The sequence below is a fragment of the Gossypium raimondii genome, chromosome 4 (genome assembly GCF_025698545.1).
Source record: "Gossypium raimondii isolate GPD5lz chromosome 4, ASM2569854v1, whole genome shotgun sequence".
NCBI lineage: Eukaryota > Viridiplantae > Streptophyta > Magnoliopsida > Malvales > Malvaceae > Gossypium > Gossypium raimondii.
Window position 1 is genome coordinate 46,627,731 of NC_068568.1, and position 20,374 is coordinate 46,648,104.

The window sequence follows — 20,374 nt, forward strand, 5'->3', positions numbered from 1 at the left end:
CTACACGCTTTTCAATAGTGACGTTGGTAATTTCCATGAAATAAGACAAGAAGAAATATGTGATCATTATTTCCTTGGAGACTTACGGATTGTGTGTCACCCATTTGGAAAGAAGTGAGGCCGAGCTGGAGCAAGAATAGCACGCGTTGATGGAGGTAAAACAGTGGAGTTGCAAGACGTGCAATTAGGGACAATATTTGTGATCCTTGAGGCATTACGGTGGGAATTTTCAAAGATAATGTTAATATTTTGGCTCATATATTACACGGTGCAAAGAAAAAAAAAACATTTCATTTGGAACTTAAATACGTTTATATAGGATATTAAAGCAAATTAATTGACAAAGAAATGGGATCAATGCAACATGCATTCGGTTAAGGGTTTGATTTTATTCTATTACTTTTCATTCATTACTATCCAATGTATATTTAATCATTAATTATAAGTTTGATTTTTACATTTATCAATGGATCTTACACATTTAAAGAATGGATAAAAACATAACTGCGAATCTTTACCTTTTAAGCAAGTGTCAGAGATGAGCATCAGGTATATATTTACATTTCCTTCTTAATGCCAGCTTGATTCGGTAGACGAAACAAAACAAATTTATAATAATTATTTTAATCAACTTTCAAATTAATTATTATTTCGGAAAAAATTAATTAAATGATAACATATTTGATAAAAACCCAAATTCAAATGTTAAAAAAGATGGAAGGCTAAAATAGATTCTTATTTTTTTTTTTATAATGTTGGAGGATCAAATAAGTGCTGTAGGATTTGGATATGAATTCCATGACTCATTTTCGATTAATGATCCTGCTTAAGTCAATGGTTAAAGGATTTTCTTGAGGGAACATTTTGAGCTAACAATTGCAGTAAAGAGAATGTCAAATGTTCAAATTACCTTTAGAACTTTTGGATTTCTTCACCCATGGTAATTTCATGGAACCTCAAAAACGTGAAGTAGGGGGAATAGATGAACTTAGGGAGAAATAAAGACGAAAAAAATCCAACTCTGATAGCCCACATATGAAAATCTCCATTATCTATAATCCCAACATCTCAATTTCAAAAGCTCCTAGAAACTAAAATAAATATTTAAGTTATTCCCTAAATCTAAATATCATTAGAATACCAAACATAACCCTATATAATAATTATAAATACGAAGCTAACTAGTAGAAATTAGTATATGAATACTTTGTTCATGTGTACATCTGAGTATGCCATAAAATAAATCAAAGTGACAAAATGATGTTTGATCCTTCAAGCAGTTTGTTGTGTCTGGTATTACAGGAAAGCAACACAGACTGATAAAGTTCCATGTTTTAATAAAGGATTATCAGAGTTATTACAAATGCAACTGACACAAGCCATTCGACTACATTTTGTTGTAGTTTTAGAGGTAACTCAAGAAACTGAACAAATCAAATTAGTGACAAGCAAGAAGGATGCATAGAACGTTGCTGCAACCACCATATCCTTTAGTCATTAACAAATCATTCTTAATCAACCATCTTTGTTTTTTGGCCTCCTCTTAATCACCCATCTTTATATTAATTTAATTTACTCACCAATCAAAAGAAAAAAAGTAAGACAGCTGTTGTTTCAGCTGCCTCAAACATAAGGGCCAAGTCATACACAGAAATTGGCCCCAATCCTACCACGTGACCTGAAGACATGTTCCTGCAGTTCTACATTGTTAATAACTATGTTAAAATTGAAGATACCAAAACAACTATGATTCATTCACTGATACTGGTTGCGCATTACAAGAAACAACTGAAGTATGATTAGCAGTTACCACCGCTTGCTGCAAAATTCAACTGGCACAAGAAACTTCAGCATGGTTATACAATCCAACTTCATATCTACTAAACATTTTCAAGTTAACCAGCCAGGCTGTCTTTCTGAAAACTAGAAAACAAATTTTGCAGACTACCTGATATATCTAAATTTATAATGCCGTGAAGTTTCTTACTTTCTTTCACAAAACTGGAAAGCAAAGTTTAATTGGCAACTCTCCATAGATTGATAGACCACTACTTATCCCAATCCCTGAAACAGATATTTCACTACAGGTACTACCTGGACTAGGTATTGAACATGCTTAATGCCAGCCAGGGTGGCTTGCTCAAAAATAGAAAACAAACTTTATTTGGAAACTCTTCATAACTGATATATCCCGATTCTTGAACCAGAAATGCCACTACTTAGACTCCTAGCAGCAAGGTATTGAAGTTTCTAATGCACAATCTCTTTGCTTAAAAATGATTATTCAGTTTCCTAGAAAGTACATCAATTGCTAACATCCAGTCTTATGAGATCAGAACTAGTTCAAGACAAAATTCAAAAAGAAAAGGCAATTATTAGTCTTACCATACACATGATGGCTTGCTTACATGACCTTTAGCAAATTACTCCAGGGTAAGTTAAAGCAACCAAATTAAGTCCTGAGAAAATTATGTTAATACAAAAAAAAAAAAAAAAATGATGCCACATTTTCAAATACACAAGAACAATTAATTAAGTGTCAAATCCTCAAGAAATCTGGATAAAAATAACTTCGAAGTTAAAAAGAAAAATATGTAAATTAATTGTATGAGCTATTGACAAATGATGCAAAAAGGGTTAATCTAAAAAATACAATTTATATGAGGAGTTCTGTGCATTACCTGCTACCAGCGTCCGTATCATCATACTCCACATCAAATGGACAAGGAAACTCAGAGTCATCAAAATCATCTTGTATAGACCTACTGGAGCTTCTGAAAAATGAAATTCTGGGTGAGTTCACTCCAGAATATTTCTGACCGTCTCCTTTCCCGAAAGAGAACAGCTATAAGATACAAAACGATAGTAAATTCCAAGGAGAAAAACAAGATAGGGTTGGAATCACAAATCATACCAATGAGGCATATATGAAATACCTTCTCGATAGTTGCGCCAGGTTTCATGGGACCCATATTATTATCAGTCCAAGAACTATCAGCTCTTGAAACTTTAAGGGGAGGAGATGGTGGCAAATTTTGCTTGCAGGAATGCAGGGGAACCAGCAAGCTTACAGACAGGTATGTTAACATGAGCACTTTCGGAACGTAAAAGAGCTTTTGACAGATGACCCCCAGGAATGCGGATGGGCGGGGATGGGGAAGGGGAAGGGGAAGCAGAAAAATTTGGGGAAGGCCAATACTCATCAAAGTTTGTATTCTTCTTATGAGGTAGAGATGCCCCAGGAGGATGAGGAGGTAAGCTCATAGGTGGCGGCACGCACGGCGAGAGCTTGGGTTAGAAACCAAAGCATGTGATTCTGAATGTGTTGGGGATGGTGAGAGAGAAACTGAAGGCGGTCAATGGGCTGTGACACAGGAAGAGAAGGAAATCTTCTTAGTGGGTCTGTCAATGGGCTTCCAACATAATCTGGTATAAATTGAGGGGACATAGGGGTTGATGACTGGGAGCTTGTATCTGAGATTGATGAACGGTACAAAACTGAAAGGCAAAGCCTTCCACAAGAAGTATCCACAGGGGTGAACCAAAATGGCTGCATTTCAGCCTCGTCTTTCTGAGTGAAAGATTTATCAGAAGAGGATACCCTAGGAAGAAGCTTAAAAGCACGGATTTGACCAGATGAATTGAGATCACGAAAAATCTTGTACGCAGGTAAAAGCCTAAAGGTCACATATAAGGACCTCAACAGCAATAACAATTTCTTATATAATGCACTCAAATTATTACTACTTGACCTTCTACTCCCTGAACTGCAATCCCTACCCTTTCTACTTTCATGCTGCACGAACCACCTTTCTATAACCTTCTCACCTTTTGCCTCACAGCCTGATTCTTCTTGATCAGAATTCCAGAAAAATGAATTCTTATCTTTTGATGAAGAATGCTTAACAAGATCAGGTTTGGGGGAAAAGGTCACAGGATCCCAATCAAGTGGCTTCTGCTCCAAGATAACATCAATCACTACCGGCTCAAAATTACTCTGGCGACAAAGATAAAAATTTTCTAGTTCTGAAGGGCACTCCCTAAATTGAACCATTTATCTCTTGGTCTCACACCTGAGAAAGATGATGGGGACGAAGATGGAGATGACATAATTTGTTCACCAATATAATTTCGCGATGACACATAAGGAGACCTCGATTCAAGTATAATTAGAAGACTCTTATAGAAGAATTCAGTGATGATTTGTTCCATTTTTGCGGCTTCAGTGTGAGTATTGCTATGAGATGATGCCATATTATAAAATTTACAAAAAAAAAAAAAGAAGAAGAAGAAGCTAAAAGTGGAACAATCAAACCCTTTTAAGGGAAACTGAAAATTCGAACTTGAAACACCCGTGCAGATAGTTTCACTGCAAGTAGAAAAGCCATAAATAACAATCAGAAGCTCATTCATAAGGGGAAGAAAAAACCCAGTAAGAAACAACTCAAAAAGAACTAAATTAACCAACGAATAGCAATTCAAGTAGCGAAAAACAGTATCTAAAAGAAGCAGCTATACAAATATTATATTAAATATAAACTATATAAATTACAGGGGAAACCCATTAAATAGAACAGTTCAGACTCTTGCTTCTTCATAACTACCTAGGCAAACACGTTTGGGTGCATACGCATAGGTCTTTTTCATTTCTTTTTCTTATTTTTGCCTTTTGGGTTTTTCTCCTCTTCATCCATCTTACTTTTTCCCATGCAAAAATTGAATAACAGACGAAGGAGGCAACAGACGAAGGAGGAACCGAGCGGATTGAAGATGGGAACTTGAAGTCACTTTCAGAGGGCTGCGATGATTCAGCTTTCTGGGTTTTGACTTTTCCCTTCTTTGCTGGAGCCATTTAACTTTTCCTTCAACTCGAGAATAAAGCCATAGATCAGAAGCACAAAAGGAAGCAATGCAGAAGAACGGGTCTCCTTCAACCAAACGGGTGGGTTTGGCGGATTCGGATCGAATTATCTTTGGATTTATATTGTTCTGGGTTGGGAGCACACCTATTGATGGGCTGAGTTTTTCTGTATGAATTATTTTATCCATTTTGGATATTAATTGATTTGGGTCAAATAGTTAAATAATTTTGAAATTTTGGAATAATTATTTTTAAAATTTCTCATTGTATCTATTAGATCAAGTCTAGTAATTAATTTTTCGTATTTTGTAGGCTCATTAAGAAGATAAATGTTGGTCACGAGTTTTGAACTCACTCCATACCCAAAAGGGTATAATAGTTTAATGTTTCTATTGAGTATTAACTTATTATATTACTAATTTATCCCTTTTATTTTATTTTAATTATAACTATTAATTTTATTTTAAAATAATAAAAATAAATTTTAAAATTTAACGATTAACATTTATTTAATTAAATATAAAAGTATATAATAATTTATATTTTCCTATTGAGTATTAATATATTGTATTTATAATTTATTCCATTTTATAAGGCCAAGCTTTGAGTACTAGCTTAAATGAAACTCAATTAGGCCTGAAAATTGTTGTTCTATGTATAAAGGCCCAGACTAGAGACTACCAACTCAAAAGTTTTTTATGTGACAAAATAACCCATTAGTCCAATTGGTCACTATCCAATTATCTTATGGTAGTACATTAGGCCGGGTTAGGGTCGTAAACCCACCCTTATATGTGGCCATTAGTATATATATCAATATTGTATTTGCTTTTGTACTATTTAAGTCGAGCTACTATATAAACTCATCTACTGTAGGCAAGTAATAGTTTTCCACATATTACATAAACTCATCAACTGGCTACTGCAATACTGCTTCTTACGATTGGATAATCAGTAACTGTAAGTAAATTCTTTATACTTCGTGTTTAATGATCATACTTAAAATCACCATTTCATTAATATATGATTGAGTAATAATAATGCAACTGAATATTCATACTAACAAACCAGTACATAACCCAAGCCTATTATAGGAGGACACTACAGGAAGCATTTTACATATTTTATTGACAACATACACATATACTTTTGAGTGAAATGATTGATTGTTGGATCATCACTTGATGAAGGAAGCAGTTGGACATGGAGGAATACATATATCAGTGATCCCTTCCAGCATCATTACTACAGTCTTGATGGAAGGACGAAGAGCTGGTTCATCTTGAATACACCAAAGTGCCACCATCACCATTCTTTCCAAGCTTCTTTTATCCACTTCTTCACCAAGCATTAGCTTATCCAACTCCTTTTCAACCAAACATCTATACACCATACTTGATAGAATGACCTCCTCTGGTTTTGATACATTGGTTTCCAAGTTCCGTCGGCAAAACACAGTCTCCAACAGCACAACTCCGTAACTGTAAATGTCAGCCTTCACTGATATTGGAGTATTTTTCTGCCACTCTGGTGCCATGTATCCTCTAGTTCCCCTTACGCCTGTGAAGGTCCTTGTTTGATCTCCCATCAACAGTTTTGCCAGCCCAAAGTCCGAAATTTTAGCTCTCCATAAATCATCCATCAATATGTTTTGCGGCTTTATATCACAGTGAATGATTGGAGTCTCACACTCATCATGCAAATAGAGGATTCCTCTAGCAACATCCAGGGCTATTCTTGTTCTTTCATCCCAATCTGGGGGCTTTGTTGACTTGAAAAGTAGATCTGCAAGGGAGCCATTGCCCATGTACTCATACACCAATAGTCTCTTGGAATCCTCAACACAGTATCCCAAAAGTCGAACTAAATTCTTGTGGTGAGCTCTACCAATTGCTCGCATTTCTGCTTGGAACTCTTTTTCACCTTCTTCCACTAACTTCTCGAGTCTCTTCACAGCAATCAACTGTCTTCCTCTGTCTAAAGACCCTTTGTAGACTGCTCCAAAGGATCCTTTACCCAACTCTTCTTTAAACCCATTTGTTGCTCTCTTTAGTTCTTTGTATGAAAACAATGTCAACGTAAGCTCTTCCGTTAGGCCCAAATTTCCAAGTTCCAACAGCCTTTTGTACCTTAGAACTCGAAATTTATAAATGTATACACCAGAGATTGTAAGCAAAGCACATGAACATGCAACAAGACTGAAAGTTAAAAGAAGAATTAGCACCGTCTTATTTTTCCGTTTGATTAGGACTTTGGGTGGCTTTAATTCAGAGGGAACAGTGCCGTTGTCTGCTTCAAGGCTTATGATTCCCACCTTCAATAAAACTGTAGAATTCACTTGGGCATCAGTCTCTCGTAGCAAATACCTGAGTGGAAGCTTTTGTTTCCTGCAAATCCCATTCTCGAACTGTGCTGCCTCACAATTGCAGTCTTCCAAACATGTTCGGCTGCACGCATCCTTGGACAATAGCTCTTTACTGTAAAATCTGCCCGTAGTCCATACAATACCTTGCATTGAAGTGATGTTATAAAAGGGTATGTTGGCCTTCCCTCCTTTACAGTGTGCTTCAGAATAATTTCTCTTGCAGCCGAGGTTGTTCTGAAGAGGATCAATAAAATCAGTCCCGGGAAGGCATGCACAGTAAGGTTGGTTATCATTAAATGTGCAATAGCTGTTGAAACCACAAAAGCCTTTAACTTTACAGGAATTTAACAACGCACTCAACAGTGGATAAGTCTGAAACCCACCATTTCGCTGAAACAGATAAGCATATAACCGGAAATTCCCATCAACATCAAGGCTTGCACTGAAAACAGTACTGTTGTTGTTGTTGATGCTGCTTTCGTTGTAGTCATTGTAGGTTGGCTCTGGAAAAAAGGAACGATTAATTGTGTCGTAGATGGACGAATCATCGTTGTTGATGAGTTCGAGGAGGCCTGTGGCGCTAAGAAAAAGGCGGAGCGACAAGTTCATTCCAAAAGTTTTTGTGCTCCAATAGGCAGTTATAGGGGAATCTTCGGACTGTAGAGGGTATAGAACGAGATTCCCATCTAGTTGCATACTTAGATGAAACCTTCCAGGTGAGTGATCATTCTCTGACGAACTGGAGATCAACTCGTGATTAGTTAATAGAGTCTGACCACCTAAAAGGGTATCTGTAGGATGCTCGAAACTCTCCCAAATGGTATGATTGTCTTTGTCGTAGAGCACAAAATTGCCTGAATCTAGCATGGAGGCAGAGAAGACACTGACAGCCGAATTGTTTGGATTAGCAATAAATTTCTTTTCTCCGCTCACAGCGATCGAAAGAAGCACACCTTTGTCATTTAATATCAGAGTCACATTCGAAGTGAGCGGCGGATCATCACGATTCGCTGTCCATACAACTTTGTTATCGTTCTTTCCTCTGCCATCTAACCAAACTCCAACAGAAAGGCCACCGCCTTGACTGTAAAAGCCAAATGCAAAGCGACCAGAAGGCGAACGCCATGGGATGGATTGAGTGGCCGAGGAAAGCGAAGATCCCAGCGAAATGATGCTGCTTGACTGCTTCACGCAGAGAGAAGAAAGGAGCAAGAGAAGAGCCCACACGCAAGCCATGGGAAATATGGTGTTTCTCTCTTCTATTTTGTGAGTGATGACGAAATAATAAATGGCTGAAGTCTAAAAGATAATAAAAATTTAAAAATATCAATAATTTATTTAATTGGAATTAGAAAGTGAACTTTTAGAAAATAACAAAAAGTAGATGCAAATGGAGAAAATCTGCAATTTTAGTACGATTTAAACAAAATTTTATCAAAAGAAAAGAACATAATATAAGAGAAAAGTATCAACCAGTTTTGGGCATTGAGCTAGGAACCTCAGTAGTCATAACGTTCCTAAAAAATCCTTTATTCGACAGCCATTTTCATAGTTAAACTTGCCGTACCATTTGTAACCCTGTTCTACCTCAAGATATGATTCATACGAAAGTCCTCCATCGGCTGCAAATAATTCTTCACTATTTTCCCTAATAAACTTTGATCCAGAGTTTAACCATTTAAAAAATTAATCATATTTATGCAGTTCATATCAAGGACAACCTTACTAACACCCTTCTCTTATGCTAGCTTAAGGCCCTCAAGAGCCCACCATAGCTCATCTTCAAACACACGACAGACCCCTACCTTGCAAGAGAACCCCTAAGTCATCATCCAACACTATTACTGGCCACTCTTTGATCGTGACAACTGACGAATTATCACACACAATCGCATCAATATTCACCTTGACCCACCTTCCTTCATGCACCTCCCACCTCACTCCCTCGCCTCCTCTGTTTGCATTCACTAACTCCTGTCGATGTGACCACCCAATCGCACTAACATCGTCAGCAAACCAAAAACACTATTGCAACAACTTCTCCTCAAAATCCGGGCTTTTTACAGATATAAGTTAAAAAAAATTTAATATTAAAATAGGTTGTCAGATGAATTAATTATCAAAATGGTATGTTTTTTTTAATGGAGCTTATCTGACAGAAGCCAATAAATATTTTATATTATTTTTTTTTGTTTTGAATAAATATTAATTTTTATTTTTATTAAAAATATTTAAATATAAATACGGGTCAAAATACGGTCAATAGGTCAAAATACGAGTGAGAAATGAGTTTTCGAGTGGCGTCTGTCAGATAGGCGCCACTAATTGCGCCTCATAGGGAGGCGCCAATGGCCATGGCAGTTTACTAAATTATTTAAAAAGTTTAATTAAGATATTGTGATTTTTTTTGTTATTAATTATTAATTATAAATTATTTATGTTTAGCGTTTATAGTTTTGGATTAGTATTTTGTATGAATATTATAATTTTTTTGCTTTTTATAATTATTTTAAAATTAATTTGTTAGTAATTTAGGATTATGTTATAAATTTTTGTGTTTGTAATTATTTTAAAATTAATTTATTAGTAATTTAGGATTAAGTTATAAATTGTGGTTTTTTTTATTTTGGTTTTTAATTATTTAAAAAAAATTATATAATTATGGTTTTTTTTTTTATTTTGCAATTTCAAATTAGATTAACTGCAACAAATTATAGACAAATTTGTGATTCAATCCTCTTAACATGTAATGAACTACATATCAATTTCTACCCGATTGAGACGATTGTCCAACATGGTAGTTTAGGAGCGGGCATTTACTCCGATTATGACTGGCTAATTTGTATACGCCACACAGCTTCCCGTCGGATTTCTCCCTAATGTCTATTTCGTTATGGATTCTGAATGATTGTGGACCACCTTTCAGGTTCCTACGCAATCTTTTGTCTGGGACAAGCTCGAAGGTCATCGGAGGTACCTCCCAAGTAGATAAGTAAGGAAGCACGGGGAACTCGTTTTCCCATACACGCAACGTGCGTTTGATGGTGTACACTTCATCGATAAATTGTTCTACATTGAGCCCAACTTTAGCACAAGCTGCCACGACATGTGCACATGGATAATGAAGTGTTTGAAACCTCTTGCAGTTTCACCGTCTGTTTCAGATATCAACTCGTAGGACCTAGGTGGTATACTGGGTCGACGACCGATGGTCTCTGTAACTCGAAACGTTTCATTATGTCGTGAATATATTTCTACTGTCATCGACCTCGCTATTCGACAGTTTGCAACCATTACATCCCTAACATCTTCGACAAAGACGTGTCCCGCCTCTATCTGGTTGACTTGTTGCTGACCCATTCTTGGCATCAAGGTAGCCAACCTGTAGAACGTAGCTGAGAAGACAGGTGAAATTGGAAGATGCCGTGTTTTTAATAACACAGTGTTGATCCCTTCCACCAAGTTTGTAGTCATTTGAATATAACGAAAGCCGTCGTCAAAACTTTGAGCCCATTGCCACGGCTCCATGGTACCCAACCACTGCCGAAAAGCTGTGTTGGTTTGACCCTTTATGTCACTCTCAAGTCGGGCCATTCTTTGACAAAAAATGTTTGGCTTTAGCTCGTGTGCTGCATATGTATTAAGAAAATATAAGTTACAGTATTGCTCTAAAATATTAAAACTTATATTAAAAAGATAAGGTAATTCTTTACCCATTTTCACAACTTGTCTCTTCCAGTCTGCATTCTTATAATCTTGCTGGAAGTTAGTCACAATGTGCCGAATGTAGTAAACAGATCTTCATGGTACACCGGAACTACTAATGGCTGCAATTAATCATTTCCCTCTATCGGAGATGATGCAAATATTATCGTTGCTAATAACATAATTCTGCAGGTTTGTAAGGAAGAACTCCCACGATTTCATGTTCTCCTTATCGACGATGGCAAATGCTATCGGAATCACATTCCTGTTGCCGTCTTGAGCAACCGCAAGAAGTAGGATCTGTGTGTATTTTCCATATAGCCAGGTTCCATCTACTTGCACAAACGGTTTGCAGTGGGGAAATGCAGGCACACATTTATCAAACGTCCAGAACATCCGATGAAATTTTTTTTCTCGATTATAGTTGGTTATCCGGCCCGTAATAAGGTCATTTTTGTAACTCAATGACAATCCCTGGCACGTGTTCCCTCATAGCGGCTATCCATCGCTGTAACTTATTGTACGATGCATCGAAATCTCCGTACAATTGCTCCATTGCCATCTGTTTAGCTATCCATGCCTTCCGGTATGATACTTGATACTGGAATCGTGCTTGTATTTCGACAATCAGTACCAAAATTTTAATGGTCGGCATGTCTTTCACCATTGGCATGATGCATGCATAGATAGTTTTGGAGTCAAGTTTTTGATAATCTTCTGTCATACGTGTTGAAATGCATGTGTGAGGCCCAACAAATTTTTGTATCTCCCACATCTGCGACTTCTGGATAAATGCAGCTTATATCCGCCAATTGCAGCCTTCTGCCGACCTCCAACATTCTCCAATATATAATGTTGGTTTAGACTCGACGACTTTGTAGTCTATTGATATATTCATGCTATACTGCTTAATGGCAAATATGCATTCTTCCTTACTTTCAAATCTCTGGCCCACGAACAACTCCTTTGGATCAGAATATACGGCCATTTGATGAGCAGGTAGTATTTTAGGGTACTCTGAAAACTCAGCTTCCCGCGCTGCATCGGGTCTATTCGAGACATGTGTGCCCCAGGATTATTGTGTATCACAATACGACGAATCTGGTTTCCAACAGAAGATGCGTTAACGTTTCCATCCTCATTCACACCTTCGTCGTCAATATCATCCGGGACCTCGTCCACGTCGGGATCACTCACACTATCAACTTCGTGATCAACAGGATCACTACTATAGTATACATCATCACCAACCACATCAGTCTTTGGTGCAGCATTAAGATCAATATCGATCCCGTGTATAGTTGATTGACTATCAACATACGATACTGGAACCACCATACATGGCGCTTGAACTCCATTTTCTTCACCTAATGGAGTGGGATCTTCAGTTGCCTCCACACCGGCTAACTTAGCAAATAACTGAATCGGTGCATTTTGGTTGCTCCGAGTCCCACAATAAAGAGCGACCATTGTCTCCACGTCTTCATCGTCTACAAGTTCCATTTCGGTAAATTTTATTGGATCTGTCGAAATTGGAAACTTGTAGAAAAGTTTTGATATCCTTCTCCCACAACGTCTATAAATTTTTCACTAATTTTTTTCCTTCATAACATCAAACGAGATATTTCTATTAAATCTCATTACTACTTGTTTGCGACATTCAAAAATACATCCCACGGTTGTTGTCAAAATTTCTCCATCGAAATAAACACATACAAAAAACTAATTTTCCATCTTCAATACTAGATCTGTTAAAAAATTTTTAAAATTCTTAAAACAGTTTCGAAATGCAAAAAATTTACATAAAATTTCTAATTCAAAAATTTTCATTCAGAAGCTAACAAAATTAATAACCTAACAAAATAACTTTTAAATAATAAAATTACTAACAAGACTCTACATTCTATTTAATAAGAAATAAACCAAAATACCTTATCCTTTTTCTTGTTTTCCTTTCTTTTTTTCTTCTTTCTATCTTCTTATATCCATTCCTTTGCTCAAATTTATGTCTGTGTTTCGGGGGTATATATAAGGAAAAAATAACTAGCTATGGGCCCCCACCATTGGCGCCTCTCAACATGGCACAACTAGTGGCGCCTGTCAGATAGGCTCCACCATTGGCGCCTCTGAGATAGGCGCAACTACTCTATATCTATACGGGTCATGTACTGACCCGGGAAAAATTAATAATATTTTATTAAAAAAATTTAATATAAAATATTAATTGGCGCCTGTCAGATAGACGCCATTAAATATATATATATATATATATATATAATATTTATTAGCGCCTCTCAAATAGGCGCCATTAAAAAAAACAACCTATTTTAATAATTAATCTATCTGACAATCTATTTCAGTATTAAATATTTTTTTTAACTTATATCTGTAAAAAAAACCCTCAAAATCCTCATAAAAAATTCTATTACGTCGATTCCATCGTCCCCAACAACTAACCCCCAAAAGCACTTCCCAATTATCGCTTACCATGGGAAAAGAATCAGGCCTAGACATATTAATAACAATCCAATCCTTTAGATTCAATGTTAGAAACTTAGTAAGTTTTGAAGACTGAACGACAGCCGATCATATGGTGACTGCCCGAAAGCAAAGCCGCAGCCCATGATCCACATCTTCCACCCACCATCAAAAGAATACCATCACTTTTTGTGGAAACCGATTTTAGTCGCTAATATTATCATTGTACTTACATGATTAGACATCGACAATTTGATTGAATCCTGTAATAATATTTATTAAATTTTTAAATAAAAACAACATTTTAGTTATTTACTAAAATTTATTGGACACCAATCCACTTAAATAAATATTAAATCAACAAAAGACACTTTTTTTTAAGACTAGAATGGAAGTTTTTGTGAAGAAACACCTAAATATTTTTGAAGGTAAGAAAATTAACACTACTATTTTTTTAACTACTGAAATTTTATTTTTTAGAATTAAACTCTTTTATCTTACATAATTACATGACATTAAAGAAAAGGAAAATAAGCACATCATCATGCATTACATGGAAAGCAAAATTAAAGTAAATATTAAATCAAAGTTATAACAGAAGTGATGGAGATGGAGGGACAGGTATAGTCATTGTTCCTTCCAGCATCAAGATCACATTTTTCATCAGTGGACGCAAATTGGGATCATCTTGAATGCACCAAAGCCCCACCTTCACAAATCTTTCCACCATTTTCATGTCCACTTCTTCTTCACCTTCCACAAGCTTATTCAATTCTCCCCCAATAAAGCAATTGTATACCCATGTAGAAAGTAGTATCTCATCTGCACTACAAACTTGTACTTCTATGTTGCTTCTGCAACATATGATCTCCAATAGTATCACTCCGAAACTGTATACATCAACTTTTACCGACACCAATCCACTGCTTTGCCATTCAGGTGCCGAGTACCATGCTGCCCCTTTGGTCCCAGGAGTACTGCATGTTTGATTAGGCCTCAATAGCTTTGCCAATCCAAAGTCTGAAATCTTTGCAGTCAATGAATCATCCAAGAGTATGTTATGGGGCTTGAGGTTGCAATGGATGATACACCCCTCACACTCTTCATGTAAATAAAGGATACCTTTAGCTACGTCCAATGCAATTCGGGCTCTCTCTTTCCACACTGGGCGTTTATTCATGTTGAACAGAAAGTATGCCAGTGAGCCATTGCCCAAGTATTCATAAACGAGGAGCTTCCTTGAACCTTCCACACAAAAACCAAGCAATCGGACCAAGTTCCTGTGATTAGTTCTTCCAATGACTGTCATCTCGGTTCGAATCTGATCTGTTTCTCCTGCGTTAACTTTCTTCAGTCTTTTAACGGCAATAGTTTTACTTTTACCATCCCCTGGCAAAATTCCTTTATAAACTGTTCCAAATGAACCTTTACCTAACTCATCTTGAAAACCATGTGTTGCTTCATCTAGCTCATCGAAAGTGAATGATCGTAGCGTAAACTGCTCGGTTAATACTGAACTTTTATTTTCTAAAAGCTTCTCATAATTTTGGACTCGGTGCCTGTATAACAGGAAGCTACATATTGCAATCACAAAACACAAGCTTGTAACGGAACCCAAACTTAAGCCCATAGTTAAAACGAGGCTTTGGTTTCCTTCGCTTATCAATATTTGACTTGTTTCAGGTGGGGGGCTAATGGTGCTACCCAGGATAAACTTGATGAAGGCTGTGGTTGTTATATTTCCATGTCTTTTACCATATTTGAGCGGTAGCCTATACATCCTGCAGCTTTTTGTGTCAGAATAGAGAACTCCGCCACAGGAGCAGTCCTCCTGGCAAGCTTTCTTACAGTCTTCCTTCTCCAAGTTAGGCTTCACAGAATAAGGATCACCAGCCCAATACATATTGTCTAAGGTAGTGATGTTGTAGTGTATCACTAGATCTTTCCTTGCCACGCACCCATCTATTGTGAAATTCTGAGAGCAGCCCAGGGATTTGGTATTCTCGTCGATAAATGTGAAACCAGGATAGCAATAGCACTCAGTATCCTTACCCCTGCTGGAGCAGTAGCTGTTCAACCCACATTGACCTTTAGCATCACATTCATCATTCAGAATCTGCCACTTGTGTGAGATAGTATTGCGTTCGAGTTGATGCGAGTACAATCTGAAATTTCCATCAGGATCAAGGGTTGCTCTGTAGATAATCATTGTTTCGTTCCCAGTTGCGGAGAGGTTTGCCAAAACTTTTTCTTGGTGGAATTTTGGTGATGAATACATTGCTAGAACGCCTCTTTCATTGAGATTCAACACAGAAAAATACCAACCATTAGTCATAGTGGCCCAGTATGCATCACTAGGATCAAGTTCAGCAGGATTATTTGCATAGGCTACAAGGTTACCATCATCCTGCATTCTCAACAAATATGGCCCAGATGAATGGTTTGACCTTGACACATTGGAAATCAACATGTTATGAGAACCGCTTAAATTCTGGCCTCCTAATATTGTGTCCGTTGGAAAATTAAAGCTCTCCCAAACAACAGTCCTGTTCTGGTAGAGCATGAAATTCCCGGTGTCCGACATAGAAGCTGCATCAACAGATACTGACATGGTCAGATTCGCAATGATTTTTTCCATGCCGTCCTCAGTCCGAAGAAGCAACCTGCCTTGTGTTGTGAATTCCAAAGTAGCATTTGAGGAGACAGGCGGATCATCTCGATTTGCGGTCCAGACAGTGGTGTTTTCTGACCGGCCAACAAGCCAGATTCCGACCGAATATCCATTGCCTTGCGGATAGAAACCAAATCGGAAATACCCTGAAGATGAGGGCCATGAACTAGGGTGTTTTCCGGCATAAAGTGAAGAAGCTGGTTGGATGATGCTCGACTCGTTTTCTTGAGCTATAATAATAACATGTAAAGAAAGGAGGAGTACAAGGAGAATATCTGACTTTCGTAAATGAGCCATAGTTACGTTTGGTGATGTAAGGAGATGAGTAAACAAGTTAAAGAGAAAATTGGAAAGCTAAGCTCTAATAGTCACAGAACATTTGGATTCGTCCAGCAACAGTGTTCCAATTTGCTCTTTAACTCGTTTATTCGTCTCCTTACATCACCAAACCTAACTATGACTCATTTACTACAGTCAGATATTCTCTTTCTATTCATTCTCCTTTCTTTACATCACCAAACCTAGCTATGGCTGTTATGCGGCTGTTAACCTGACACAGATTTCACTATGATACCAATATAGCGTGCGTTTGGATGGGTGAACAGTCCAATGCGATGTGTTTAGTTTACTTTTTATCTTTTATTATCGTATATCTAATTTTATTTTATTGTCATTTTAATTTTATACTTAATATAAGTAAATACACCGCCTACTTAAACTTACTCTAAAATCTTGACATGACTTCATTGAATTCACATTTTATTTTTTATATTAAAAATAGTCTTTGGGAACGGGTGAATTTGTAATAAAAAAAAACCCTTTCTTATTAATAAATCCTCCCCTCCAAAAAGAAATTAAACCCTTTCTTAGAGAATGGATCAATTAAGTTTTTTAACTAACAATTTTAAAATAATATATTTCTTAAATAAAGTCTTTAGTTTTGTTGAAAATAATATATTTTTGGGTGACAATTGTACCGAAAAATTATCAATAAAAGCCCCTTTATTTTCAAAATTATCGAAATGGGTCAGCTCCTAAATTAATTACCGGAATGGGCCAATTTTCTCCAAAATGAGTCCACGTCAGCGTTTTGTCAGGGGATAAAGCAGGAAAATGCTTCCTGAAGGAAACACTTTGTCCACATGGATAGAAAACGCGTCCTTGAGGGTGCGCTTTGTGTCCACGTGCACAAAGCGCTTCCTTGAGGAAGCGTTTTCTCCATTTTTTAGGCTTAGGGTTTTCTACAATTAGAGTTAGGGTTTTAAGATTTTGGGGTTTTTAGATTTTACGGTTTTAAGGAAAAAAATTAAATAAATAAGGGTTTAGGGGTTTTTAATTAAAATAATTATAAATTTTAGAAAATTAGTTTATGATTTTTAAGGAAAAAATCAAATAAATTAGGGTTTAGGGTTACTTGAGTAAATTAATTATAAATTTTAAAGAAATCAAATTAGGGTTTAGTGTTTAGGGTTTTAAGAAAAATTAAATAAATTAGGGTTTAGGGTTACTTGAGTAAATTAATTATAAAATTTTAAAAAATTAGATTAGGGTTTAGTGTTTAGAGTTTTTAAGGAAAAATAAAATAAATTAGGATTTGGGGTTTAGGGTTACTTAATTAAATTATTTGTTAATTTAAAAAAGCTTCCACATGGACGCTCTTTTGCTACAGTAGTTCCTAAAAAATAATTTTAAGAAGACGTTTCTGAGCAAATAGTGTCAAAAACGCTTTAAGTAGGATGCATTGTCAACAAAAGTACTGAAAGAAGCTCCCACGTGGACGCTCTTTTGCTACAGTAATTTCTGAAAAAATAATTTTGAGAAGATGTTTCTGAGCAAATAGTGTCAAAAATGCTTCAAGCAGGATGCAATGGCAGCAAAAGTACTGAAAGAAGCTCCCACATGGACGCTCTTTTGCTACAGTAGTTTCTATTTGGCCTGAGGCTATAAATGAGCCAAATTTTTTTCTCAGGTTGCATAGGTTACAGCAAAAAAAAAATAGAGAGGCTAAGAAGGATGGAAATTGAAGATGAGTGAACGTATTAGTGCTGTTATTTACTATGATGGTGAGGTTCGTCACACCGAGAACGGTGTTGTTTTTTTTACCAGATATTACAGTGCGACTGGTTTTAACCAGAACATAGATTTGACAGAACTTCGTAAAATAATTAGGCGTAAAATATTCAGAACGACGCCAATGAAAGTTTTGTCTATTAGGTGTAATAGCCCAATTTTACCCGGGCCCAATACCAAACCAAATAAATAAAATAAGAGTCCAAAATTACAGTCCATTACAAGTCCAATTTTAAAACATCAAGCCCAAATAAAAAAAACCCTAATGGCCCGATAAGCCCAATAGCCTAAACACACTTTCAGGAAAAAAAAAAGAAACCCTAGCCCCCTAGTGCCACCGCTCCTCCCACGTCAGCACGCTGCCACCGCCACATGCGCACCAGGCTCCCTCACGCGTCTGACGCCCTCTGCCACCACCTGCAACATGCAAGCAAAAGAGGACAACGAAAAAAAAAAAGAAATGGAAGCAAACAAAAGAAAAAGAACAAAAACGAATCATGAATTTCGGCTATAAAAGCCCGAGCATCATCTTTGTAATTTTTTCGGTTACACACTAATTCTGAATACAAAAAGGAGTTTGAAACAGAGAAAATCAAGGTCTTTTTATATATATTTATTTTTATTCGAAATAATAAATAATATAAAATATAAAATAAATAAAGGAGCGAGATTTGTTACCTTTGTGGCCGTAGTCGGAGGTTTCCCCGGTGTTGAGGGTGATTGAGCCAGTGGGCTCGCCGAATCCCCACCGGCAGTAATGGGAAACTGAAAAGTCCCTTTTTTTTTTCCTTTTCTCTTCTTTTTTTCGAACTTTAAGGGTCTTTTGGGTTATTTTAACTCTAAATCCGGGCTCTACTCGAAAAGAGGAGCGAAAGGGGCGGCTTTGGCTTTTTTTGGCCACCGCGGATGGTGGTGCCATTGTCGGCGATCGGCGGCCGGCACGGTGGCCGATGGCCAGACCCCTGGCTAGATTTTGGGAAGGGAAAAGGGGCTTGAGAGAATTCTATTTTGTTTTTTTAGAGAGAAGGGAAAAAAGAAGGATTTTTAAAAATATTTGGCCTTTATAGCAACATGAAACGGCGTCGTTTTGAGGAGTGAGCTTAGAGGCCAAAACGACGTCGTTTAGGCTTCAGACCCGAAAACCGACCTGTTTTCCCTCAGGATCTGTGTGTTTCTGCAGTAAAGGGGCTATTTGCGCAATAGGTCCCTCTATTTGTTTGACGTGGTGCAATTTGACCCCATTTGTTCCTTTTATTTTAGCTGCATAATTTTCAGTTTGTTTGATTTTAGTCCGCGCTGAAATACTGCGCATGAGGGCTGGAAATATTGCCCGGTCGATCTTTCATTCCTTAAGCGCGCTCTATTTCAGTCCCTAGTAGCCCATTTTTTTTATTTATTTTCAATTTGAACCCCAAATTCTGGATCGATTTCAGTATCATCCTTAGTATATTTAATTTATTTGTTTATTTTATTTAAAAAAACTCTTTTACTATTATTTGTTTTAAGGTTTTATTTATCATTTATTCTAAACTGTTTTACTTAATATTTGTTTAAAAGTTTTTATTATATTATTTATTTTAAACTATTATATATGTTTTTATTATATTATTTATTTTAAACTATTATTTATTTGTTTTAAGGAAAATTGTTTTATATTTTTTTCTTTTCTTGATTATTTACTTTAAACTATTGTATTATTATTCATTCTAAGTTTTTATATATCATTTATTAGAAATCTTTTATCATTTATTGTTCTCGTAAATTATTTATTTAGACTATTATTTACGTGAAATTGTTTTCTATATTATTTTGCTTCGTTTACTTTGATTATTAATATTGGTATTTTTAAAATGATGCATGTTGTGTGGTTATTATCATTATGTGTACCATAACTTGTTTATTTATTCTCATATTATTGCCACTCATTAGCGTAACATTTTATTCACAAATTGTTATTTTATGTTCTATGTTATCGTTCCATTTCATTGCATCATTTAAAAAGTTTCGTTCGATTTGTAAATACCATAATAAACCGTTCTATTTTGTCACAAATAAAACAAATGCACCTCGTTCAAGTATTGTACTTGCAATTACTCAAAAAAGGAAAAGTTTTAAAATAAGGCAATATTTCGTGTTTTGGAGATTTGAGAAATTATACCCTAACTTACGGGGTTTTAATTTTCTTGTTGAACCTAAATAGAAAAATATCCTTCTAATTTTCAAA

At 36.2% G+C, this 20,374-nt stretch overlaps 1 protein-coding gene and 1 pseudogene across 3 annotated transcripts in view; both read right to left on the reverse strand.

The window, feature by feature from the left end:
* Positions 1-1,317: 1,317 nt before the first annotated feature.
* Positions 1,318-5,066, reverse strand: LOC105779919 (autophagy-related protein 13b-like; annotated as a pseudogene).
* Positions 5,067-5,846: 780 nt separating this feature from the next.
* Positions 5,847-20,374, reverse strand: part of LOC105779916 (G-type lectin S-receptor-like serine/threonine-protein kinase LECRK1) — a 96,022-nt gene continuing 81,494 nt past the window's right edge. Inside the window, exons 1-2 of one of the 3 annotated variants that reach the window (XM_012603914.2) lie at positions 8,700-8,863; positions 5,847-8,525 (exon numbers count right to left, since the gene is read on the reverse strand). In XM_012603914.2, coding sequence (XP_012459368.2) covers positions 6,039-8,462 — 2,424 coding nt within the window. In that variant the 5' untranslated portion in view covers positions 8,463-8,525; positions 8,700-8,863 and the 3' untranslated portion in view covers positions 5,847-6,038. Of the gene's footprint in view, positions 8,526-8,699; positions 8,864-20,374 lie in introns of those variants that run through there. The other 2 variants (XM_052629736.1, XM_012603144.2) reach the window with 2 other exon arrangements.